This window comes from Rhinoraja longicauda, chromosome 6 (genome assembly GCF_053455715.1).
Source record: "Rhinoraja longicauda isolate Sanriku21f chromosome 6, sRhiLon1.1, whole genome shotgun sequence".
Taxonomy (NCBI): domain Eukaryota; kingdom Metazoa; phylum Chordata; class Chondrichthyes; order Rajiformes; family Arhynchobatidae; genus Rhinoraja; species Rhinoraja longicauda.
In genome coordinates this window covers 69,129,427-69,157,416 of record NC_135958.1, presented here as the reverse complement: position 1 = coordinate 69,157,416, position 27,990 = coordinate 69,129,427, and the positions used below count along the sequence as shown (strand labels likewise).

The 27,990-nt window shown below is 44.1% G+C and overlaps 1 protein-coding gene across 7 annotated transcripts in view; it reads right to left on the bottom strand.

Annotated features, from left to right (window-relative positions):
• Nucleotides 1-27,990, bottom strand: part of bahcc1b (BAH domain and coiled-coil containing 1b) — a 303,723-nt gene that overhangs the window by 126,141 nt on the left and 149,592 nt on the right. For all 7 annotated transcript variants that reach the window (XM_078401266.1, XM_078401265.1, XM_078401267.1 and 4 more), the window contains 5 exons: nucleotides 25,346-25,554; nucleotides 15,293-15,454; nucleotides 10,957-11,201; nucleotides 9,669-10,044; nucleotides 5,477-6,337 (listed from right to left, as the gene is read on the bottom strand). In XM_078401266.1, coding sequence (XP_078257392.1) covers nucleotides 5,477-6,337; nucleotides 9,669-10,044; nucleotides 10,957-11,201; nucleotides 15,293-15,454; nucleotides 25,346-25,554 — 1,853 coding nt within the window. The remainder of the gene's footprint in view (nucleotides 1-5,476; nucleotides 6,338-9,668; nucleotides 10,045-10,956; nucleotides 11,202-15,292; nucleotides 15,455-25,345; nucleotides 25,555-27,990) is intronic.

Sequence of the window (27,990 nt, the reverse complement as noted above, 5' to 3'; positions counted from 1 at the left end):
GGGCCACATCTAACTCCCTCTTAAATATAGCCAATGAACTGGCCTCAACTACCTTCTGTGGCAGAGAATTCCACAGATTCACCACTCTCTGTGTGAAAAAAAACTTTCTCATCTCAGTGCTAAAAGACTTCCCCCTTATCCTTAAACTTGATATCACTACATCATTATGTTCTCTCACTCATGAACAGGGCCCTCAGCAGATCAGTACATGTTCTGGCAAATGACTGCACTTCAATGACGAAGAAGAGGGTAGACTTCGGCCAATAGTAATTCTTGACATTCAAAAGTTGTCTCCACTTCATAAAAAGATTTCAACCGTGCAAGAATATGTGTGTGACCCGAGAAAGTAAATGAACAATATTGACGTTCTTCTTCTTCTCCTCAGGATCAGAATGGCTGGTCTCCATTCCAGTTATGTAGGTTGAGAGGGATGGCTGGTGAAGGTGCACTTCCTTCACTCACTTCCTGCACCATTCGTGCTCCAGTTACACGACTTTCCCACGACATCATTGCTTTTGGTGCAAAACAAGGACTAAAAGCTTTGGTTTGCAAATATGCAATGTCGAGAAGGGTGAAAGCGAGCAGATTGTTTAGATTTAAGCACTTGGTATAATAAATAGTGCATCAGAACTTAATGGCTTGAGCCAAATTTAATGGCCTTTGTTAAAGTGGGGCAGGAGACAATCGGTGTGTTTCTAATGGGTGCTTTGGGAGGTGGGCAACTCCTGGGCTTCTCTGCACTACTAACATATGGATTCAGAGCTCTCAATGCCAAACTAAATTACCCAGCTCCATTCTGGAAGGTCAGAGTCCAGGAAATTCCATGAGTCAATGAGGCTGTCATTCACGGGTGCTGACCTCCCCACCACCATTGAAGGGATCTACAGGAATCGCTGCCTCAACAAGGCAGCCGTGGCCATCAGAGACCCACACCACCCTGGCCACACACTCATTTCACTCCTGCCACCGGGAAGAAAATGTAGGAGCCTGAAAACTGTAACGTTCAGGTTCAGGAACAGCTTCTTCCCAACAGCCATCAGGCCATTAAACACTACAACCTCCAAATAAGCTTTGAACCTCATGGACTTGGGGGCATTGGTTTTGTCTTATTGCACTATTATTGTTGGTTTGTTTTATGCATGTGTAGGTATGTGTGCATGTATACTGGACTTCTTTTCATTTATCATATTGTTTACAGTGTACTATGTTTACATATTCAGTAAGAATTCCGTTATCCGATCTGGGACATATAACAATAAAACACTCTTGATTCTTGAATGTTACGATTTTTCAATTAGGTTGCAAGAAAATCCTTGAATTTCTTAATTGTTAATTATACAAGACTGATAAATGACTATTGGGTGGGAAAGGTATTTTTTAATGTCTGAAGTCTACCTCTTCTTTATTTAGAGTCATGGAGTCATAGGCATGGAAATGGGTCCTCTGGTCCAATGTTCATGCCGACCAAGATGATATAAGCTGGTCCCATTTGCCCGCATCTGGCCCATCCTTCTAAACCTTTTCTAATGTACCTGCCCAAGAATCTTTTAAATGCTTTTATCTCCCCTCCTCGACAACTTCAACTACCTTCTCGCAGCTCGTTCCATGTGCCCATCACCCTCTCAGTGCGGGCGGTGGGTATATTTAAGTGCAGTCGTTTGCCGAGACATGTATTGGTCAGCCATTGGGAGGGAAAGATATTGCAAGGGTCAAGCTTTACGCTCCACTCTCACTCCTGCCTCTCCCAGACACCTCTTTTGCCCGAACACTGTCCAGTTTCCTGTTACCTTTGGCTCCATTCAAACACTATTTATTGTATCAAGTGCTTAAATCTAAACAATCTGCTCACTTTCTTCTTTCTCAACTCTTGCATGTTTGCAAATCAAAGCTTTTTAAAAAATCTTGTTTTGCTGAGGAAGTGGTGATTTCATGGGAAAGCCACTCCCTGTGTTTCGCTGCTCCACGATAGCCAGGGAAAGCCAGCGGAGGAGGTCTCTGCCATGCCGATGTGGGCAGGAGGAAGTGTTTGATTATGCTGGGCCAACATCACAGCCATTTGATATTGTCTCCCCCTCGGTGTTTTGAGAACGGAGTGAAATACAGGCCTTTGGGGAGATTCGTTTTACAGGACAAATTCTTTATCTTATGTTAGCACAAAGAGATTGGGACTTCAGGCTTTGAGGATTATTTATTTTTTGGCAACAGTTTGAAGGTTTTGATGTCAGGAAATAAGTCACTGTTGCATTGTGCCCGTGTTTGTGCTATAAATATCAAAAAAGAAAAGATACGCTAATTTGATCTTTTGGATCACATCCTTTTGAGAACCGTGCTGCAATAAAATAACTGCTCTTTTTTGAAAATGAACACAATCCCAAAATCATCAGTTACAAACCTGCTTCATTTCAAAAGGATTGTAATATTCTGGTTATCTGCATCCATTATTTTAGCAGCTTTGGTAAGTAGCCACCACATGGTTTTCTAAAAGGGGGATGCCAACTATTGGTCTGAGGAAGGCTCACAAAGCAATCAAGCTATTCATAAAAAGACCTGCGTTTTAATAGCACCTTAATGAAACTTAGAAGATTCCGAAGTGCTTAAAGCCAACACAATACTGTTCTTGAGCAAAACACGAAGTGCTGGAGTAACTCAGCAAGTCAGGCAGCAACAATCTGTGGAGGAAAGGGACTGGTGATGTTTCAGTTCGGGATCATTCCTCAGCTCCACTGTGAAATCTCCTCAAAGTATGGCTACTTTGAAGAGGTTCTCCTCCTCTCTCCCATGAGAGTCCCATGAGACCCCCCCTCTCACTGGTCCCCCTCTGTGCAATTTGAAGAAGTGCCCCAACCCGAACCATCGCCTATCCATTCCCTCCACAGATGCTGCCGGCCATCCGAATTATTCCAGCATTTTTGGTTGCTTGAGATTGCAGCATCTGCAGTTTCTTGTACCTCCACAATAATGATCTTTATTGTTCAAAGGTAAATTTTCTCTGCACTTATCCATCCATTTGATTTTTTTTTCACACCCCATCGCCTTCTTCTGTGTTTGCGCTTATTGTTGTTTCAGAACGACGTTGTTAAAAACAACGCAAAAGTAAAACTTAGGTTAACATGTTCCCCAGGCATCTTTGATGTGCTCCAGCCCCTAATCGACAGAAAGCTTCAGACATACCAGCAGAAACTGTCTTCTCCCTGTGCTGGGAGACCCAGGTATGAAGGTAATTCAGAAGCAGGCAATTGGAAAAGACACGTGCCTCACCTGGGATCCACCATAGAAACATAGAAAATAGGTGCAGGAGTAGGCCATTCGGCCCTTCGAGCCTGCACCGCCATTCAATATGATCATGGCTGATCATCCAACTCAGTATCCCGTACCTGCCTTCTCTCCATACCCCCTGATCCCTTTAGCCACAAGGGCCACATCTAACTCCCTCTTAAATATAGCCAATGAACTGGCCTCAACTACCTTCTGTGGCAGAGAATTCCACAGATTCACCACTCTCTGTGTGAAAAAAAACTTCCTCATCTCGGTCCTAAAAGACTTCCCCCTTATCCTTAAACTGTGACCCCTTGTTCTGGTCCATGGTCCATGGTCTACCTTGACCATTCCTACATAGCCCTTCAACAGTGCGGTCAGGACAATATCCATCCAACCTCACACCATTCACGGAGAGCTTGCCTTCCCCTCCCTTGACCAGAGAGAGTTGTTTGGCAAAGTGAATCACAAATTCAGATTCAAGGTCCAATTTCCATCCATTGGTTGCCTCACTGGATGCATGGAAGCAGGGGTGAAATCCGTGACCCTCTGGCTCAGAATCGAGAAAGTTACCGCCATGCCAAGATTAACATCTGACAGTTTTAGACAATAGACAATAGACAATAGACAATAGGTGCAGGAGTAGGCCATTCAGCCCTTCGAGCCAGCACCGCCATTCAATGCGATTATGGCTGATCACTCTCAATCAGTACCCCGTTCCTGCCTTCTCCCCATACCCCCTCACTCCGCTATCCTTAAGAGCTCTATCCAGCTCTCTCTTGAAAGCATCCAACGAACTGGCCTCCACTGCCTTCTGAGGCAGAGAATTCCACACCTTCACCACTCTCTGACTGAAAAAGTTCTTCCTCATCTCCGTTCTAAATGGCCTACCCCTTATTCTTAAACTGTGGCCCCTTGTTCTGGACTCCCCCAACATTGGGAACATGTTATCTGCCTCTAATGTGTCCAATCCCCTAATTATCTTATATGTTTCAATAAGATCCCCCCTCATCCTTCTAAATTCCAGTTTTGTACGATAGCCCAATCATTTTACATTTTATCACAGAGCTTACCTCCAGCTGAAACAGAATATTTGGTTAGAAATTGCATTCCAGATAATGGCCAGAACTGCATCAATATAACATGGGGCAAACCACACCATTTCACAATTAGTTTCTGCAGTCCCATAAATTATTCATTATGTACACGCACTTCGGCCTTGGTGCTAGAGGTAGGATGTTACTGTTAGTGTGAAACTAAAACGGCAAAATCTTTGAATTTCAGAAATTTAGCACTCCCTCCTTTAGAAATCCATGCTACTTTTAGATAATGTGTAGGAAGGAACTGCAGATGCTGGTTTAAACCAAAGAAAGACACAAAGTGCTGGAATAACTCAGTGGGACAGGCAGCATCTCTGGAGAGAAGGAATAGGTGACGTTTCGGGTCGAGGCCCTTCTTCAGACAAGGGTCTCGACCCGAAACGTCACCCATTCCTTCTCTCCCGAGATGCTGCCTGACCTGCTGAGTTACTCCAGCATTTTGTGAATAAATCGATTTGTACCAGCATCTGCAGTTATTTTCGTATACTACTTGTTGCTCCACTGCGATTTCTCCTCAAGGTATGTCCACTTTGAAGAAGTTCTCCTCCTCTCTTCGACGAGAGTTTAGCAACATGCTCTCTCACTGCTCCCCGTCTGTGATTTCTCCTGCCCTCCTGCTCTACGACCACATCTTGACATCAGTCTGAAGAAGGGTCTCGACCCGAAACGTCACCCATTCCTTCTCTCCTGAGATGCTGCCTGACCTGCTGAGTTACTCCAGCATTTTGTGAATAAATCGATTTGTACCAGCATCTGCAGTTATTTTCTTATAATAATGGTAAGCAGTTCCATTTCACATTATGATATACAAAATCATCACTAATTGCAGGTACTGAAACAACATTTAAAAGACATTTGGACAGGTACATGGATAGGAAAACTCTGGAAGGATATGGGTCAAAGTGAGAAGGTGGGACTAGTGTAGATGGGACATGTTGGTCGACTTTGGCAAGTTGGGCCAAAGACCCTGTTTCCATGCTGTATGACTCTGTTTTAACCAACATTTTTCCTCTCTTGAGGAAAAGATTTCTGTTCAATGCAAACAAAAAAATATATAAGTAAATGAAGAACATTGTTCAGACGTGGTAGTGAAGTAGGGTCATGCGAGTTCAGAAAATTACCTTGGCCGGTGCCATCGTAGTTCTGCTGCCGCTGTTCCAGTTCGGCCAATTCACTCAGCAGAGCGATGCCGTGCATCCCTGAGCAGGGGTTCAAGGTAGACGTTGCAGGGCGTGAAGGTGGAACGGGGACAAAGTCGGGCTCTAAAGCGAGGAGCTCTCCCATGCTGAGACCAGCTGCCACCAGGGCATTCATTCCCGCCACACAGTCCAACCTCCACTTGAGCACCTCATCCCTCTCTGAGGCGTCCCGGCGACTTTCACAATCCTCATCCTGATTCACTTGTGCCGCCTCCTCATCAGTACTGCCTTCCATCTTTAAGCCCGCCTCAGGTACCAAACCCGAGTGATCAGAGTTTCTTACATCCAGTGTGTTGTTGGTTAAGGTGGTGGGCTCACCGGTTGAGTGGGCCGAGCCAACCGCTGACGTTTGTGCCCTGCATTCTTCTCCTTCAAGTCTTCCCTCAGCTTCATTTCCCTGAGAAGCAATCAGATGCCTCAAGCACTCCACGTTTTCTTTCACAGATGGCTCAAGTTGCTCCACAGTTGATTTCTCCGTTGGCAAAGCATTTGCCGTCTCCTTCTCCTCTGAGCTGCGGAGAAGGCTGTGCTCATTTTGCTTGACTGTATCCAAGGTGTTTGCTGTGATCTGCTGTTCACGGGGGCTTGCCTCCTCCGTCAGGGCCGAGCGAGCGTCACAGTGGGTTTTGGCACCGTGCGCAATGGTCCTGGACTGCTCCGGCTCGGCGGCTGTGGGGACGGGTTGCACAGTTTCAGCGTCTGCGGGGTCGGCAGAGTGTGCAAGAGGAGTCGGCGAGCGATAGCCCATGGTGACTGGTGTGTACGAGTAGCCAGGTGGAAGCTCTGCAAACGACAAGGAGGAGAAACAGGTTTTAACGCAACACCAACGCCCACAGCTGACGAGAAGCAAGCTCATTGTGGCTTTAACGGCAGAGGTGGTTTCTACAGATCTACTGCAATGCATCCGAGACCCTCCGACCATCTTTAATCGGACTTTACTGGACTTTATCTTACGCTAAACGTTATTCACGCTATTCCCTTTATCATGTATCTGTACACCGTGGATGGCTTGATAGTAATCATGTATTGTCTTTCCGCTGACTGGTTAGCACGCAACAAAAGCTTTTCACTGTACCTCGGTACACATGACAATAAACTCAACTCAACGTAATCCATTTTAACTATTCAAATCATTTTGGGATCATGATATCATATGACATAGGGCAGCACAGTGGCACAGCAGTAGAGTAGCTGCCTTACAGTGCAAGAGATCGGAGATCCTGACTACGGGTGCTCTCTGGGTGGAGTTTGCACACTCTCCGTGTGACCGCGTGGGTTTTATCCTGGGGCTCCAGTTTCCTACCATATTCCAAATATGTGCAGGTTTTTAGGTTAATTGGCTTCTGTAAATTGTCCATAGTGTGTAGGATGGGACTAGTGTACGGGGTGATCGCTGGTCGGCGCGGACTCGATGGGCTGAAGGACCTGTTTCCACGTCGCGTCTCTAAAAGTAAAAAATAAAACTACAGAATAGGAAATGGATTAGGCCATTCGGCCCATCGAGTCTGCTCCGCCATTCGATCAATGTTAATCCTCATGGTGATTTTTGGATATATGACCCCATGTTCTTTATGGATACACATCCTGATCTTGAAAATAGGAAATATAACCTACAGGGCTTAAACTCCAGAGCAGTTGCTATATTCAGTCAGTTTTCATTTATTCCGCATTTCACTCTGATAAATTGAACATGCATGAATGCATGAATCATGGCTTACAGTGACTGTAATCATAATGCCATTGTGCTCACTCTATATCAACCTCTGAAAGCGCAGTGAAAAACCTGTCTTGTCCAGGTGCCTTGTGTTCACTAACTGCTATCGAAACAAAAAAGGCTAACAATTTATTCACTCAATCAAAAGACAAATCGCAATGGATGGAGAAGTGGGGAATGCGCGCTGCTTGGTATCTCCGGGCTCAAGGTTAAAGATTTGTTTGTAAAGGTGAAACATTGAAGGGGCAGCTCCCTGTACCCTGCACAGATAATATTCCTGACATCGGAGAGTGCAGCTGACACCGAGCTCGAGCAACAAAACAAATGTTATTACTGTGTCTTCACCAAGAACTCCGAAGGTGCCCCTGACATTACGCCGGTTGGCAGCATCCTGACTACCTTGTCATCAACTGAGTGTAATTAATGGTATCCATCCGCCTCACAGACATAACCACCAGATGAATATGTATCCTTCCACCAGAGTGTTTCCTTCCCAAGGACTGGTGAAGGAGAAAAAGCTTCCTATCTGCCAGGCTGCTCAGTCTTTCTGCTCCTTTTCCCTTCAACATGAAACAAAAGAATTTCAGCTGCTGCATATTGTCTAACCTTGAAAACCCGAAAGGAAATGTATTGGATTTTGTTGTGTGCGTTTTATTCTGGCTGGGGTTTAGCAGGCCCCATTTCAGCTGATTTCATGAAGGAAAAGTTGCAAACATTTGACTACATAGAAATTTAATCAACCCACGCTTGTTCTTACAGTATTTCCTTTGATGATTATTATTCCACGCCAGAGACAATGGACAATCCAAGTCAGTCTTCCCTTCTTATGCAAATGAGCCTTTTATTCCCAGATTGTCCGTGTGTCGTGGTGAAAACGAGCAAATGTCAATTGCTGGCACTTGGATAGTTGAACACACTGGTGAAAGTGGCAAATGCGATTGTTTATTGAGTCAACAATTCAACCAGCACTCAAACAGCACTGCTTACAATCCGAGCCAAAGAGATGTGGGTTCAAATCTTACCACTGAGAGACTCCGATATAAAAATCTAGATCGGAGCTCTCGAGTATTACTGAGGGGGAGCTGATCTATTGGATGTGCTGTGTAGAAAAGAACTGCAGATGCTGGTTTAAATTGAAGGTAGACACAAAATGTTAGAGTAACATCAGCGGGACAGGCAACATCTCTGGAGAGCAGGAATGGGTGACGTTTCGGGTCGAGACCCTTCTTCAGTCTGAAGAAGGGTCTCGACCCGAAACGTCACCCATTCCTTCTCTCCAGAGATGCTGCCTGTCCCGCTGAGTTACTCCAATATTTTGTGTCGACCTATTAGACGTGCTGTATCTTTTAGAAGATATGTTAAACAGAGACTCTTTATGTCTTCTCAATGAGTGACCAAATGGTACTAATCTGATTGAGAATAAGCAAGTTATCCCAGTTAGCCTGACCAATATACATGCCGGACAACAATGACCGTATCACGAAAATTTGTAATTGGCCAAATGTTCTCTGAACTATCACAGGTTTACTAAAAGGGTGACATGAATGCAAATCTTTCTATTCAGAAGTAAATATTCTTTCAATTGAAAACTGCTTGTCAATATTCTGCAAAATGTAACTTTATAAACATTTACCTAACAGGCGAGAGTCATTGAGCAGTAATGGTAGTCTATTAAGATTTCTGCTTTCTCTAAAGTTTTTAATATTTGCATACACGGGCAGTACATTCTCTCCACCAAAAGGAGACTGACTGAGCTTACAGGCAGAAAGAGGCACACGGTCTCTATCCATTCGCCATTGATTTATTGATCAATCTTAATATCACTCTCACACTGATTTTCTTCCTGCCTTTGGTAGCTCCACAGCCAAAGTAGAGCTACTTGCTAGAACACAGATTACACCTGTTGTGCTCTTTTATAGTAAATATTGAACAGATCTTTTTACTTTCTGTACTGACCCGCATGCCACAGAATTATTCCCAGTGTAGAGTCTCAATCAGATTTTGAAATCTAGACTGGTACTCTTAAAAAAAAAAAAGAGCCTTTCAACAACTGGTGACTGCACAGTGGCGCAGCAGTAGAGTTGCTGCCTTACTGCGCCAGGGACCCGGGTTCGATACAGACCACGGAGTTTGTACGTTCTCCCCGTGACCTGCGTGGGTTTTCTCCGGGATCTGCGGTTTCCTCCCACACTCCAAAGACGTACAGGTTTGTAGGTTTATTGGCTTGGTATAATTTAAGTTGTCCTCAGAGTGTGTAGGATAGTGTTAGTGTGCGGGGATCGCTGGTCGGCGTGGACTCGGTGGACCAAAGGGCCGCTGTTTCCCCGCTGTATCTCTAAACTAAACTATACCGTGCAACATCCTTTACACGTTGTGTTGTAAATAAAACTGTGAACATACCTGGCTCAAAGGACTCGGGGAAGTGTTGAGATGCCTCTCCATCCACTCGCTTTGCGGCTGTTTGACTTCCTGTGGAACTCTGGGAAGGAGGAGGACTGACCACTGAGGATTGTGGGACGATGGCTGGAGCAGGAGTGGGACACGAGGGCAATGGACAAAGGGCGGTGGGCTGGGGAGTGGGGCATCCTGACCTAGGCCTCAAAGAAGGAGAGTGATGACAGGGTGAGAGTTTGGCAGAACACATGGCAGATGGCAATATTACGGGTGAAGATACACTCTTGGGAGAGTTTAAGGCAACTGTTTTGTGTGATCTCCTGCTCCTCTCTAAAGTGTGTTCTTCTGCCTCCATTCGAGGTTCCTCTGCCTTCCGCTGATCCTGAGGAAAAGACAGGATTCAGGTGATCAATTAAAATTGTTAATATTTAAAGAGTTTACCCCAGTTCCTTCCATTTTCTACAAGTACAATTCTGCTCACCAAATTTAAACATTAGGCTCTCCAGGAATATTAGACATGAGTTGAACATTCAAATCCTTCGGCCTGTTCTGCTATTCACTTAAATTAAGCCTGACCAAGATTATAACTTCCGCCCAACCTCCTTGGTTTCAAAACACTTAATAGCCTTCCTGACCAATTATAAATATATTTTCAATTGATTGCAGGGAGTGAAAGAGACTAACTAGCCATATCAAATGAAGTGTGCTTCATGTTTTAGGTTTTATTAGCTTCATCGTGGAGATGTCACCTCCAATTTAATATTGTCTTCTCAAAAATTACTTATGCATTCTGGAACTTTCAACACCGTCAATGATCAGTTCCATTGGATGAGAGGGATGAACATGACATGTTTGAACACTTGTCTGTACAGAGTATGTACGTTCTCCCCGTGACCTGTGTGGGTTTTCTCCGGGTGCACCGGTTTCCTCCCACACTCCAAAGACACAGAGGTTTGTGGGTTAATTGGCTTTGGCAAAATTTGTAAATTGTCCCTTATGTGTATATAGGATGGTGTTAGTGCACGGGGATCGCTGGTCAGCACGGTCATCTTTGGGTCTCGCCCGGAAGCGTCACCTATTCCTTTTCTCCACAGATGTTGCCTGACCAGCTGAGTTACTCCAGCTTTTTTGTGTCTATCTTGGGTGCAAACCAAGTTTGAGGTTCCTTCCTACATTAAATATTAGTAACATTTATATAATATATTATTGTGTTATTTATAATAATTCTATCATTATGATCGCCCAGGATAAGAAGCTGCGTGGGGCAAGTCCTTGCACGGTGTGCTGTCCTCACCGCTACTTGCGCATGCCGCTGGAGTTGAAGTGCTTGTGCCCGCTGCTGCTGCTGCTGTTGCTGCTGCTGCTGCTGATGGTGTTGGTGCTGCTGATGCTGTTGCTGCAGCATGTAGAGCTCCTGCTGGCGGAGAAGCTGGGAGCGAGGGTATACGGAGAGTTGGCCGGGGTGCTGCATGTGCGGGCCAGGGGCTCGGGCTGGATAGATGGGCGGCCAGAGGGAATGTGCAGGGTCCATCACGTCAGCTGGAAGGACACGTCAAAGGAAGAGCAGGTTCAGATCAACATCCCAGCACGAACCTCAACTAGCACAGACATCCATCCCATTGTTCCCACATAATGCGCACGGTGTTCACGTTTCATGACAAACCGTGAAATTACCTAACTACATCATTTAATGAATATACACCCATAAAGTCACAGTGCTAGGCAGTATGGAAACTGGCCACTCGGCCCATCTGTCCATGCTGACCAAGATCCCCTATTTAACCATAGGCCACATGTAATTATACCAGGGCATTTGTCTCAATCATTCAAACATTACCATGAACCGAGTTCCCCACCCAGCAGAAGATGCCTGCAAAGTGGGCAAATCCATACCGCCGGTCTCCCAAAAGTTAATTGTATGTACGGCCTGTACATGATTCAGACTTTCACACCTGGGGAGGACATGTACATCATTTCTTTCTCATATCAGTCCTGCACTTAATGGCTGGTCTTCCGAATGTGCTCCCATTGACCCCACGAGTGCTCGCCCACCTGGGATACTGGGATCACTAATCTTCTGAACTTTTCTTCTTTGTCTAGTCTACACTGTGAAGGTATTGTCGTCCATCTTGTTGCATTTCTCTGCGTGCAATGTGAATCGAAATTACACTGGGAGATGCACACATCTCGACAGCTGAAACGAGGGGAACTTTTTCTGTCTCCTTCAGTCTCTTCCTTAATCTGCAGCCTTCCAGCTGTTAAAACCCAGCCTCAGAGCTTCTCAATCATTACCAATGAATAAATCTTAATAATTAATCTTGGTTGTGCATTGCTCCGTGGTCCTTGATCCCTCGTTTCTAGCTCCATGTACGGGAAAAATCCTTCACCGACACAACATTTCAATTCTCTTAAGAAACGGTTCAAGTGATAATTTAATAATAATGGGACTTCACTGTTAAATACATTTTACTTTAGTTAGGACCATTAAGACTGATCAACTCATTTTGTCCAGGCCTTTTGTGACCGTCACTGTGCACATTTTCGTCTGTAGACTTTGACCCAATTAAAAGTTTCAAATATAAATGGAACTCCACATCATAGCAAAAGTAAGGTGATCATATCAAAGCATGGAATAAAGCCTTTAAAATAGTCAAAAAAGCATTGCCAGGTGTTGCATTGACATCATCTACAAATTATCATTCAAATCAGTCGGAATGTGTATGATTGTCTTTAAACCACAATCTGAAATTGGCAAACACATTATAATGTATAAAATCCCTTTGACAAATAATGGGATACTGACTGACCGAAGCTGCTGTTTACTTAATAACTATTAGTCTTTAAAGGTGTACTGCCCAACTTGGCAGTAAGCTGCATTGTGCATGCAAGATTTAAAACTCTTATCATTATAAAGTGTCGCATCATCTGACTTTCAAGAGTAATGCCACAGGATGTCCACTCGTACATTATTATGCTTTGGAGATAGTTATTGATAAGCTTTATATCATCCATTACCACAACAATATAAATCATCTGCTTGGATACATTTTTAGATGGCATATATTCCAATAAATTCAGCAGTCCCATGTTCCCACCATCAGCCATTTATCAAAGGAAGAACAGGTCGGGGACAGGGATATGGAACTGTTACAATAACTCTCCGGTGCCCACCCCTCTTTGGGCATGGCTCCTCACTAAGCAGAACCGAGCAAAGGCTCAGTTTCCCATTGTTTCACATGAAAAAGCATTGGGGAATTTGCTTGCGCATCCGAATATCGAGATGGTGTGTTATTTTCCCCATGGGTTCATTTCTGGTATATACTTTACATCTGGGTCTGACCATTCTGCAACCCGGCCTGTTACTATGAAGCTCAGGACTGCTAAACAGGGGCAACGAACAGAGGGACAATTAACCTGCAAACCCGTACGACTTTGGACTGTGGGAGGAAACCGGAGCACCCGGAGGAAACCCACATGGTCACACGGAGAAAGTGCAACCTCCACACAGACAGCACCCGAGGTCAGGATCGAATCCGGGTCTCTGGCGCTGTGGCGAGGCCAAGCTAACCCTGCAATGGACAACAGGTCCTCATGGTCAGGTCAAGAACCCTGCACTTACAACAACAGGGACTTGAAAATGGCACCAAACTGGCAACTCGGTATACTATCTCAGTGTACTATACACGTTAAACATTATACACGTACTATATCTGAGATGCTTATCTAATATGTGTCTAAGTGTGACAAATAAAGTTCCAAACCATACCATACCATCAAATAATAAGTGTTGGGCTACGTTCTGCCCAGAAAGTCATCTACTGTATTTGAGTTTGGATTTAGGCTCAGGCACCACAACTGGTCTGCTTTCTCTCAAAGTTAATTTGCAGAAAGCAGTGTTTAGGGAATACACAGCATAAAATTGATCCGAAAATCTATTTTGAAATGCATGAGAAGTCCTCGGTCTTCAAGGAAAGTCACGTAATTCTCTTCGAACTTGTTTAATTTAATTTATTTGTATCGTTCGAAAAGATGCATTTTTGATGATGATAAATGCAAAACACATGGACCTAACCCTGGCCAACATTTCTAAATATGTTCTAGACACGAGCCAGCCCACAAATGATATGGAACTAAATCCAGGCTGAGGAGAGAATTATTCAGCAATTCTGGGGATTTGAAAGGGAATCTGTTTCACCTCCTCATGACATGCCAAACAAATGTAAGTAACATCACTCTTCCTCCTTGGCTACTCAGTGCACTTATCAAGACACTTCAACATGAAGGACAGCCCAAGGACCACAAGAAGTCCAAGCTGCCCCAAGAAAGGATAAAACTAGCAGAGAAATCAAAGTGATTTTGTCAAATGCACAAGGGTGCACATTGCATACATTCTACAAGAAGGACTTCATTTCTAATCCGGTCATAAAAAAGGTCTTTGGTGAAAGCTCATTTTATTAATGTAAAGTACACAAAGGAAAGGAAATAGGAAGTTTATTGTGGTATGATTACACCTCTTCCATATCTTTAAACTATCCTCTTTGCAAATAAACCTGACTCTGTACGAGTGTGAGGGGAAACAGGAAAAAAAGAGTGCAGAATAGAGAAAGAAAATTAAGGACATCCCAAAGAACTTCATGGCTGTATTTTCCAAGAGCAAAATCCAGCAATAGGTGACCCTTTGCAAAATGGTTAAGGGTAGAAATGGCAGATAAATGCCATCAATTGTATAAGTTCATAAGTTTCTAAGTTGTAGGAGCACAATTATGCCAATTGGCCCATTAAGTTTACTCCGCCATTCAATCATAGCTAATCTATTTTTCCCTCTCTCCTGCCTACTCCTCAATAACCCCTGACACCGTTACTAATCAAGAGCCTATCAATCTCCACCATAAAAATATCTATTGACCTGGCCACCACAGCCTTCTATGGCAATGAATTCCACAGAATCACCACCCTCTGACTAAAGAAATCCCTCATCATCTCCTTTCTATCGGTGGTCCTTTTATTCTGTCTGAGGCTGTGGCCTCTGGTCCTGGACTCTCCCACTAGTGGAAACATCCTCTCCACATCAACCCTATCCAGGCCTTTCACTATTCGGTAAGATTCAATGGGGTCCCCCTCATCCTTCTTCACTGGCGAGTAGGGGCCCAGTGCCATCAAATGCCCAGATGTTAACCCAATCATCCCTGGGAACATTCTCGTAGACCTCCTCTGGACCCGCCTCCAATGCCAGCAAATCCTTCCTCAGATATGAATGAATGAATGAATGAATGAATGAATAAGTTTATTGGCCAAGTATGTGCTTATACAAGGAATGTGCCTTGGTGCTCCGCTCACAAATGACAGCACAAACATACAGTTAACAATTAAGAATAAAGCATAACCACATCAAAACAATAAGGATACAACATTACGGTCTAAACATGTGGGTGAAAATAAACCAGAACAAAAAAAGAGACTCCAGACTTTGGTTATTGAGTAGAACTACTACTCGTGGAAAAAAAGCTGTTTTGGAGCCCCTATCTGTCTCAGTCAAAGACTCTATATAAATCAGAGTATTTCATCTGTAAGATATATGCTACAGGCAGGCGTTTGACCATAATCTGCACGTCATGAATACAAAGCATTACCGAGGTGATGAGGAGTCGGGTGTGGTGCCGGTGGCTCAGTGGGAAGGATAACAAGCTGGGCTGAAGGGTCTTGGGAAAGTGGGAACACGGTCTGCATGGCGCTTGGCATCGACGCTGGGAATCCAGGTGGTAGATTTGAATGGAGGGCTGGGTGACCGATTCCTGCATTAAGAGAAAAAAAAACATTTGTAATTGCAGACTGACTGGAAAGGACATTAACTTGTAAATATTGATATGCACAGTTACATGAAAGGAATTGTTTTGATCCATGTTTGTACTGAGATCTTGCTTTTGCGGTTCTGAATGCGTGTTTAGAGTGTGACTGCACAAAGCAAGCAGAACAATCCTTCACCCGTGTGTCCTGGCAGTAGTACAATCACTTCGTCTTTGGCCATCAGTCACTGCCGTGGCCGTTGTTCCTCCTAAGCTCATAGCCGGAAAAAAACCGATTCACAGCATGAACACAAAAAGAAGCAAAGAAAGAGAAAAGGATGTTTGATCCATCAAAGGCTGCTCCTTCTGCATACTGCTCTTTCAGCTACCACAGTCACCATTTCATCACTGATAGAAAGTGGTGCAAAATCCATTGCTGAGTTCTAAAGATGTTCACCTTGACTGTAAGCAAATGAGACCAGGCTTTCGCAGTAGTCTGACGGAAACCGACGGCTTGATGGAATTGCAATGGGGGATGAATGATGGATATTACAGTTTACCACAGGAAAGTGAGCATGAATTCGCTTAGCTCCTTACAAGATGGCGTCACGTTGCTGTCCACACCACTGTCATCAGCTAAAGCTACCAAGTTTCAGAATGTTCTGCCTCCATGCCATAATAGGCTTCCAGATTTGAAAAATATGGGAAGGGCTGTAAAGCTCAAGATAAAAAACAATTAAGAAGAGGGACTAGAAGCGTTTTTCTAGGCGGCACGGTGGCACAACAGTAGATTTGCTGAGTTGCAGCACCTACAGCATCAGAGACTCAGGTTCGATCCCGACCACTCTGTACAAAGTTTATACGTTCTCCCCGTGACCACCTGGGTTTTCTCCGAGATCTTCAGTTTCCTCCCACACTCCAAAGACCTACAGGCTTCTATAATTAATTGGCTTGGTATAAATGTTTTTAAAAACTGGCCCTAGTGTGGGTAGGATAGTGTTAGTGTGGGGGATCGCTGGTCGGTGCGGACTGGGTGGGCCGAAGAGCCTGTTTCAGCGCTGTATCTCTAAAACAAACTAAACAAAACATATTTCCTTCCATAGTGAGCGATATTAAGGATGGACAACAATGATGATGCCCTTTATCTCTCCAGCTTTTATGGCCATTATTGTACCAAACCTTTATACTCTCCTCTTATAGTGCAGCCATAGACGAGAGTGGATTAGGCTTTTATAAAGTGCCCTGGGAGATTTCCTATCTTAAGGAAGTTTTCTAAATGCCTGTTAATGTTCCTGGTGCTAAAACTAGGTATGTGGGAAATCGAGATTCATCCAAAATAAATTCAGTAACATATCTTCCCCAACAGTACCAAAACTATTTGCTTTGCGTGAAGAGTTTTCTCGTAAGTATTATGTGACCTGCCAGAAACCTCGGGGTAGTTTCCATGTCTAAGTCTGGCCATCCTACAGGAAGCAAGAGAGAGTTGATGATGGATGGTCCTAGTGCCAAAGGTACAGTAATGTAGCGGATATGGGAATAGTAATCTAGTCGGCCTCAATGCATCATGCAGAGAATGTGTGTTTAGTTTCTTCCGTGATAGTTGAAGAATAAGACTCAGTTTGTAAAAGTTGCATCAGTGAAAGTGTTGGGGAATTGGTCAGATTGTTGTAAAAACCCAGCTAAGGGAAGGGAATCTGCCAATTTTACTTAGTCTAGCCAGCCTTTTCCCCTCGAATATTTATAATGGACGGTGAATAAATCCCTTGTGTAGGAAGGAACTGCAGATGCTGTTTTAAACCAAAGATAGACACAAAAAAGCTGGAGTAACTCAGCGGGTCAGACAGCATCTCTGGAGAAAAGGAATAGGTGACATTTCGGGTCGAGACCCACTTAAAATTTGAGCAAAAATATATATTTTTAAATCAAGTGCTGCTGAATAAAATTAAACCAGGAAATAAAATTATGAAAATAAAATAAAACCAGGAAATAAAATTATGAAAAGAACCATATAAGAATATATGAGTAAAAGAGAAAGAATCATGTAGAATTAACGGGATTTATTCCATTTACAGGGTAGGTCATACATAATTCTACTCTAAATCTTGGTTTCAATGAGATTATTTTGACTCTTTCAATAAAATGCAGCAAAATAAATTAAAATAACTAATCCTATCCATTAAGATTACTCATAGCTGTAACTGGCTCTGCTTCTAAACAAGTGAAACCACACTTCCGCATACTAATTTTAACCAAATACTTTGAACATAATTACCCTGAAGACAGGTTAGTAGTTAACCCAGAATAACAATTTGGACTTAGTAGTTCACTACCAACAATAATAATTGGAAGGATGTGGTCATACTGTTCTGTTGAAATCTTCTGGAAATCTCTGGGTTTAGTTATAATAACACAGCAGGTTGACGTGCTGTGCTGGATGGCCTAAAAATGCACATATTTGCTGATATTCTGTAATGATTTTAATTTTTATGGATAATGTAATGAGATTTACATCTGGCCTGCTGCATGAGATTACTGTGGTGGCACAGTGGCGCAGTTGGTAGAACTTCTGCCTGGTAGCACCAGAGACCCAGGTTCGATTCTGTCCTCGGGTGCTGTCTATGTGGAGTTTCTACGTTCTCCCTGTGCCTGCGTGGGTTTCCTCTGGGTGCCCTCCCTTGGTAAACATGACAATAAACTGAACTAAACTAAACTAAACAAGAAGATGTGCAGGTTGGTATGTTCACAGGCCTCTGTAAATCGCTCCCAGTGTGTAGAACATGGATGGGAAAGTGGAATAACATAGAATTAGTTTGAACAGCGTGTGGTTGGCCTGGACTCAATGTTTCCATGCCGTATTTCTAAACCAAATAAACATCTCCATTGGAGACAATGCACAAAGACGCGCAGAAGAACATGATTATGTACTTCCACATCATGCCAATAATCTGCAGGAGTACATTTCCTTTATGTATTGGTATTGATTATTATTGTGAGATGAAAAACTTTATTTTGCATGCCATCCAGTCAAATCAGACCATACGTGTGTACAATCAAATCATACACTAGTACAACAGGCAGCACCTAGAGAAAAAGAAACAGTGCAGAATATGGTGCGACAGTTACAGAGAAAAAAAAGTGCAAGGGCCGCAGTAAGGTAGGTTGGGAAATTGGAACTATACCTTTAGTTTATTAGAGGGCCCTTGTTCAAGAGTCTGAAAACAGCGGGAAATAAGTTCGGTAGCACATGTTTTTGTATTGTATGTTGTATCTTCTGCCTGATGTGAGAGGGGAGAAGAGAAAATGACCTGTGTGTGAGTGATCCTTGATTGTGTTGGCTGCTTTCCTGATACAGCATGAAGTGTAGATGGAGATGATGAGAGGGTGGGGAGGGAAGTTAGTCGTGTGATGGACTGGGCTGCATCCACAACTCTGCAATTTCTTGCAGTCTTGGGCAGAGCAGTTGCCATACCGAGTTGTACTGCACCCTGATAGGACTCTTTCCACAGGGCATCTGTAGAAATTGGTAAGAGTCATTGGAGACATGTCAAGAGGCAAGAGTATTTAATTGTCATGTATACCAAAAACAAAAATAAAAACTCATTTTTTAGTTGCAGCAGCTGAACAGGTCTGTAAACACAATACTCATAGATAACATAATGAACAGAAAAGGCCAATAAATTTGAAAGGCCCACAATATTAGTGCAAAGCAAACGCCCAAAGTCCCTAGTCCCTGAATTTCCTGGTCTTCAGAGGAAGAAGAGAGCCTGGTGTACTTGGTAACGTCAATGTGGTTGGACCAGCACAAATTGTTGGTGATATTTACTCCTCGGAGCCTGAAGCTATTTATATAAAATAGAGAGGCAGACCTTATTTGTCCAGGTCCATTGGACATGAATGAGCCTGGACATTGAGAGTGGGGGCAAGTGCACAGGCATTGATGAATGCTTCACAGGACAAAGCCATGCAATGTGACAGCACATCAAGCCTCCCCGTTAGGTATTCAACCAGGAACTCCCCAGTCAGTGGGGAACAATGTTAATCTACAGGAGTCTGAGGAGACTCACGTTGGTGTCTCCACCACACCTGCCATGAGCTGGCTGCCTAGAGGTCCATAGGCCTGTCTGGCATCGACTTTGGAATATCAGATGATCTGGAGATTTAATCAGGTGATCTTAAAGGAGACATTTTTAGGAGGCAATATAGGAGATATTTTCAAGGTGGAGATTGATAGATTCTTGATTAGTATGGGTGTTAGGAGTTATGGGGATAAGGCAGGAGAATGCGGTTGAGATGGAAAGATAGATCAGCCGTGATTAAATGGCGGAGCAGACTTGATGGGCCGAATGGTCTAATTCTGCTCCTATAACTTAAGAACAGGGCAAAGGATTGTCAATTCAGTCATACCTACCTACCCTTTCTGTCCAAAGTTTTGGAACGTGCTGTAGCTTCCCAACTCAAATACCACCTCTCTACCAATAACCTGTATGAAACTTTCCAATCCGGATTCCGCTCAAACCACTGTACTGAAACTGCGCTCCTCAAAATCACAAACGACATTCTCCTCTCCTCCGATGCTGGCAACCTCAACATCCTCATCCTACTTGACCTCAGCGCCGCCTTTGACACCATAAATCACTCCATTCTCCTCACCCGACTTGAAACCTCCCTTAACATCACCGGCACAGCCCTATCCTGGTTCAAATCTTACCTCTCTGACAGACACCAGTTCATCTCCATTAACAACTGTAAATCCCCCACCGCTCCCCTCCCCCAAGGTGTCCCCCAAGGCTCAGTCCTTGGCCCCCTCCTCTTCATCCTCTACTTGTTCCCCCTTGGTCAATTAATCCGCCGTCATGGTCTCAACTTCCACTGCTTCGCCGATGATATCCAGCTCCTCATCTCCACCAAGTCAATCTCCTCCACCACACACTCTACACTGACAAACTGCATTACTGAAATAAAATCTTGGCTTCAATCAAACTTCCTCAAACTCAATTGCAACAAATCTGAAGTCATCATCATTGGTCCAAAAATGCTCACCAAATCCACCCAAAACTTCATCCTCAACATTGATGGTCTCCCAGTATCCACCTCACCTCACATCCGGAATCTTGGAATCATCCTTGATCAAACCCTCTCCTTCGACAAACACATCAAACACATCACAAAGATAGCCTTCTTCCACCTCAAAAACATTGCCCGTCTCCGTCCATCCCTCTCCTCCACAGCTGCAGAAACCCTCATCCACGCCTTCATCACCTCCCGTCTGGACTACTGCAACAGCCTCCTCTATGGCGCACCCTCAAAAATCATCAATAAACTTCAATACATTCAAACCTCCGCTGCCCGTCTACTCACACACACCTCGATCCGTGACCATATCACCCCCGTCCTTTATAAACTCCACTGGCTCCCCATCCCCCAGAGAATCCAGTACAAAATCCTCCTCATAACCTACAAAGCCCTCCATAACCTGGCCCCATCCTACCTGACCGACCTCCTCCACAGGCACACTCCCACCTGCACCCTCCGCTCTGCTGCTGCCAATCTCCTATCCCCCCACATCCGGACTAAACTCAGATCCTGGGGGGACAGGGCTTTCTCCATCACTGCTCCCACCCTATGGAACTCACTACCCCAAACCGTTAGAGACTCCCCCACACTCACCACATTCAAAACATCGCTGAAGTCTCACCTGTTCAGTACTGCCTTCAACCACTGAAGGTCACCTCACCTTCTGTCTCCTTTCTCTGTTCATTTATTTATTTACTTATTTATCTATTTATTCATTTCCCCTATGTTCTCAAAATCTCTGTAAAGCGTCTTTGAGTATATGAAAAGCGCTATATAAATAAAATGTATTATTATTATTATTATTATAATGTGATCACTATTGACATGTCAGCCTGTTAATGACATCAGGTAAACACCCCCTCCCCCCCCAAAGTTTATTATAGGAAAGATCAAGGACTTTCACCAAATTAAGGATGACTACAAAAATAGCAATAACAGCCAGCGATGAACAATCGCTAATCAGAAATACCTTCAGAGGAAGTAGTTTCCTATGATGCATTGGAAATGGGCAGTAAGCCATAAGGATACAAACAAACTAGGAACAGTGGTAGAACATCCTTGATTCACCATTCAGTAACATCATGGCTGACCTGATCTTGGCTTCAGCAATACTTCCCTGGTTGCTCCTCACAAACTTTTGAAGAACTACATTTGCAGAAAAAGGACTCGAGGTCACAGCCTCAGAATTAAAGGATTTTCTTTTAGGATGGAGATGAGGAGGAATTTCTTTAGTCAGAGAGGGGTGAGTCTGTGGGATTCTTTGCCACAGAAGGCTGTGGAGGCCAAGTCAGTGGATATATTTAAGGCAGAGATAGATAGATTCCTGATTAGTAGGGGGTGTGAGAGGTTATAGGGAGAAGGCAGGAGAATGGGGTTAGGAGGGAGAGACAGATCAGCCACGATTGAATGGCGGGGTAGACTTGATGGGCCGAATGGCCTAATTCTGCTCCTATCATTTATGATCTTATGATCTAAATATTTGGAATTGTAAGACGTATGTTACTGCCTGAATTAGATTTTTAATGGCATTGAATTCTGAAAGGTTATTAATTGATGACGTTGAGGAAATTGAGATTTAAGAAAGGATGAGAACACTGGGCAATATCCTTACATGGAGGGTAATTTTTTTTAAATCACTGTCTCCATTGTCAAAGCAGAGAACATAAATTATAAAAGGAAATTATATAGTTGCTTGAGAAGAGGGAGCACTTAAATACATGGAGACAGAGCTGGATGGAAGAGTCCCCATTTAGTGTTTCATTCAGAGAAAAGTGGATGTGTCGCTGGCCATGTTTCTGTCCAACAATACTGTACGAGTCTTTACACTGGGGCAAAATTCAAGACATAGTCTCGTGATCTCTTTAGGATACTACTCAGACATGAAACACAACTAACTTTTGTGCTGGACTGATTTTAGACTTTCCAGTTGCTGCATTTCCAAACTCAGTAATGAACACAAATGCTTTACTTATCTATTGTGCACTCGGCAAAAAGGATTATCCTGCAGAACTAGTAATCAGATACTCTGCCGATTCTAATGACTGGATTACTTTGGCGGCAGATGGAGTGGGATATGAAAGGGACCATTTTGGCAAGCTAGAATTCATTCAACTGCTCAACCAAATAAAACACCTTTTTATGCTTTTCCTTTGGGAATGAGATATTAACTTTGATGAGTATAGATGGTGATGGGTTAAGACAGTAACTGATTTTGACAAACTTTTCTCCTTTTCTTTCCTCCAGTCACTTTCCGTTTGCGTATGATACAATTGAGCCATTACATTTTGGAACGAAATGGATAGGGTTGATGTTTTTAGTTATTGAAGTCTTCGGCAAAGTCAGGATTAAAAATGCATTCGCGGATATGACTGGGACCCTAAAATATGGATGTTCCATGTGACTTAATATTCCTAACAGTCTGGGTGGATTTGAAAAGTTGGTTTTGGCACCATTTTAATCCGATGAGTCAAAGCATAGAGCTACACCTTATATGGAGAACACTATGCCTATGTGATGTCAAGAGACGGTTCAGACTGCCACCTTTCTCTAATGTACCTGGCATATTTGGCTTCTGCAAGACCCATCAACATCCCAGCACATCCGTTGAGGCTTCCTACGCCTGTCTTATTTCAAGCTTCTGGATTTTGAGTGAGTGCGTTGTGCCCTTCCAGATTTTATAGTAACGTGGTTCAGAATTCTCGAGATTAGTTCACTTGGAACGTGAATGTGTTCCTGGCATTCTCGGTTGCCCGCCTGCAAATAGCAAATTTGTAGTCACAATTTGTCCTCGCACCTCGTTTCCAGTGGCACTAGGCAACCCAGGCACTTGTTCAACTGTTCCTTCTTGTGGAAATTGGCCTGCGTGGACTCTTAACAGCTGACAGCACCAAATAAACTTCCTGGTTTCCTTCACATTTATGCATTTCAAATGTAACTCCAGACTTTCGCTCGACAAAGGATGCCTTTCATTTTGTGATTAAATGATGAATAATGCATCATTCACTTTCAAAATGCTGAGTTTTTATATTCGTTCCATCCTGACTCGAATTCTCCTGAAAAGTTGTTCATCTCCTCTGCAGCTGCATCAGAGGTCTGATATGGTTCTGGCCCACTGTAGCCGTTCCCTTGTGACTGGTTTGTTTCATGCGTTTTATATTCTGCTCTCTGGAACATACTTGTGTGGTAAATCTCCCGTCTAGCTGTAGCGAGACGCCCCCACGTTCAGAGAAGAATACAATGGATTGTCCGTTCAATTTGTAAACTTCTTCTGTCAATACATAGATGGAATTATAGGACCAGACTTAAGCTGATGTATATCCCAACTAAATAGGATTACATTTAAGCATCGACAATGCAGATTAATATTTCCCATTTTGGCAATCCTCGCTGAGTATGAACCGTCTCTGCGACGTCTTTATATTTTTGAGCAGTGAAATTCTGAAGCCAATTTATGTCAATTTTTCCTCCCTTTCAGACATTTCTTCAGTACAATTTCTTGTGACAAGTCAGAAGTAGTAAAATGAGAATCTCGCTATTTTGCTTATGGGGCCAAGGAAAAAGAAAGTAAATGGGGACTTAGCGGCTAATTTATTATCGGTGTGAGCAGAGTAATCATTCCCGTTCCCATGGGAGTCAGGAATCAGGGAGTCCAGAACAAAGATGACTGGCAAAATAATCCAAAGTGATGTGAAGAAATCTTTACATTTTACGATGTTAGGAAAAGGTTTTTCTCCTTCCCCTCCCATTCAACTGTACCATTTACAATGGATACACATTTCGCAACTTTTCTATCCCCAACCTTAACAATCCGCAACTCTTTTGTTCTTTTGGCTCACACCTGTCTCTTTATTTCTGGCCTTTACCCAACCATCTACCTGTCTAATAGCCCCCCTTGCCTATGTTTACCTATTGCTGGCCATGCTCTGTCCTGTCCCAGCTCCCAACCTTCTTTCCCGCCCGACCACAATCAGTTTGAAGAAGGGCTCTTAACCAAAACATCGCTTATCCATGTTCTCCAGAGATGCTGGCTGATTCGCTGAGTTACTCTAGCATTTTGTGCCTATCTTTGAAGAAATCTTTATTGGACAGTAAGTTCATGAGATCACGAATGAACTTTAGACACTGTAAGTAGAGCGCGGAAACAGGCCCTTCGGCCCACCGAGTCCACGCCGACCAGCGATCACCCCATACATTAACACTATCCTACACACTAAGGAGATTTTTCTTTCACTACAACTTACAGAAGCCAATTAACCTACAAGCCTGTATGTCTTTGGAATGTGGGAGGAAACCAGAGCACCTGGAGAAAACCCACAGGAAGAACATACACACTCGATACAGACAGCACCCGTAGTCAGGATCGAGCACGGGTCAGTGGCGCAGTAAGGCAGCAAATACCGCTGCGCCACCGTGCAGCCCACCTCTTTGGGGATGGTTGGGGTAGAATCTGCCAGAGGAGACGCTGAATTGAATTGAATAAATTTTATTCAATTTCTTTTCTCCTTTAAGACGTGAAGCTGAAAGGAGAAAAATATATATCTGCGGGGTTAAAGGGAGAGGACATTGGAGTGGGAGTGGTTAACCTGCTACTGCGTATTGTTGGCATGGAGTTGCTGGCTTTAATGGGCTGTTTCTGTGCGTCTGAAGAAGGGTCTCGACCCGAAACATCACCCATTCCTTCCCTCCAGAGATGCTGCCTGCCCCGCTGGGTTACTCCAGCTTTTTGCGTCTATCTGCTGTGCTGCCACATCTCTGTGATGATGTGAAAACCTGGAACCCGTACGTTTGTGCACTGCGACACAATGAAGGAGAGATGGTGAGACTCACCGTAGGAATGGCCACCCATCCACACGGAGGGACTGCCCGTCCTTGGCAGCCAATGTGGAGGTGTCAGGTGAGCATGAGCACTGGGATCAGTCGCCAGCTGATTTGCTTGTAGAGATGGCCCTCCTGTGACCATCAGGTTTGGATTCAGGTCACCAGGACAACCATTGGATTGACGGATTCGTGCAAGCTCCACAAGTTCTTTGTTTTCCCTGAAAAGATTGGAATTTATTAGTAACAATTACAAAACGTTTGTCACAGTTTCGTACCGTCTCCACATGGACTGCAGTGGATGAAGGAGGAAGCTCGAAAAGTGAGCAGGCAATCAATGTGGGGTGGCACGGTGGCACAGCGGTAGAGTTGCTGCCTTACAGCGTTAGAGCGTCAGGGTTCAATCCTGACCACGGGTGCTGTCTGTACGGAGTTTGTACGTTCTCTCTGTGACCGCGTGGGTTTCCTCCGGGTACTCTGGTTTCCTCCCACACTCCAAAGATGTACAGGCTTGTAGGTTAGTCGGCTTTGGTAAAATTATCCTGAGTGTGTAGGATAGTGTCAATGCACGGGGTGATCACTGGTCAGCACGGACTTGGTGGGCTGAAGGGCCTGTTTCCGCTCTGTAAACCTAAAGTCTAAAATCTAAGTCTAACACTAGCTTTACATAATCTCATAAATCAACCAAGAATAACTTCTCGGCATGACTCTAATGCTTTGTAAACAGAAAAATTGGGGTTGGTAACGCTGATTGTTAAAACACCCAAGAGTCCAATCTGGCTTCTTGGGTGCACTCACAATGTACGCAGCAGCCAAATGCAATATTTGTGCAGACATTAGGACGGGTGCAATAGCAAACATGACCCTTGGAATGTTTGAACTGGAAGAATCGGCAGTCCCCGTCGAGAAGTGGCCACGCTGTAAGAAGAGGGAGGAGAAGGAGGGCCCAACGTATAATGTTACAACTGCTGCATGTGCAGTTCCTTCACCTACACCTCAGCAATAACAATAATGCAAGGGGCGATGTCAGTGAAATCTGCTACCTGGTGCAAACGCAATGGGCGCATTAACAGAACTTCAGAGCTGCATTGTCAATAGGTGGCAAAACAGTGGTGATCGCAACGTTTAATTCTTGTGTTTCTGTCCCCTTCCGTTCTGGGTCTGGAGAGATATGCAACATCTCCTGGCTATCGTTCACTGTTGCGTGAAGAAAGTCACCAGGGTTCACTGGCAGCGGAGACCTGAGTACAGTTCATGCTATCCTGCCGCAGAGTAGCAAACAGGGAGAGCTTGCTGGGGTTACCAGTTGCCCCGTGGTGCAGGGAGACATTTGACAACATACCCATCACTTCAGGGGCACTGAGTCAACTCTGTACTGCTGGGGACCAGGTACAGCAATGTGACAACATCACCTTCTCCAGATTCAGAGACAGTTTCTTCCCAGCCGTTATCTAGCAACTGGACCATCCTATCACAAACTAGAGAGCGGTCCTGACCTACCATCTACCTCATTAGACACCCTCGGGCTACCTTTAATCAGACCTTTCTGGACTTTATATTGCACCTGTACATTGCGAACGGCTTGATTGGAATCATATGCAGGCTTTCTGTTGACTGGATAGCATGCAACAGAAAAGCTCTTCACTGTACCTCGGCACACGTGACAAGAATCAAAACTAGGACAGTGGGCGCATCAAGACACGGACTGGCCAACATCTCAATCATGAGGCCTCAGCACCTGTCATCAGACATTTGTGGGGGGGGGGCTGATGAAAATGCTGAGCAGGTTCAGCTGGAGGAAGAAAGAGGAGAGAATCCAGAGAATACCGGCTCTATCCAGATGCACCCAAACGCAATACCAATAACCAGAGCCTTCATCCCCGTCATCTACAGAAGCTACAGACGTGGAGGCAAAATTATACCAATTCCTTCTCTCCAGAGATGCTGCCTGTCCCGCCGAGTTACTCCAGCATTTTGTGTTTAACTTCGGAGCAAAGTGATAGTTTAGTTTAGTTTAGTGTCACGTGTATCGAAGTACTGTGTAAAGCCTTTGTTGCGTGCTACCCAGTCAGCAGAATGACAATACGTGATTCCAATCGAGCCGTCTGCAGTGTACAGATACTATGATGAAGGGAATGAAGTTGAGTGAAGATAAAGTCCAGTAAAGTCTCGTGTAACGGGGATCGCTGGTCGGCGCAGACTCAGTGGGGTCTGTTTCCGTGCTGTCTCTCTAAATTAAACTAAACTAAACTCAAGTCCAATTAGATAGTTCGAGTGTCCCCAGTGAGGTGGATAGTTGCACATTTACACTGCTCTCTAACTGTTGATAAGATGATTCAGTTGAGAAGAGGGAGTGAGACTCGACTTTGAGTACGATTATCCTTGATAGTGGCATGTAAGAGACTTTTAGATAGGCACATGGCTTTGCAGGGAATGGGGGATGTATGGATCACCTATAGGAAGATGAGATTAATTTACTTTGGCATCATGTTCGGCACAGACTTTGTTGGCCTGGTCCTGTGCTGTACAGTTCTATGTTCTATGTTTTTAAACATGAAGTCGATCATATTGGATGCTTGACATTGCTGAACAAAGACGTACAGGTATGTAGGTTAATTGGCTGGGTAAATGTAAAAATTGTCCCTAGTGGGTGTAGG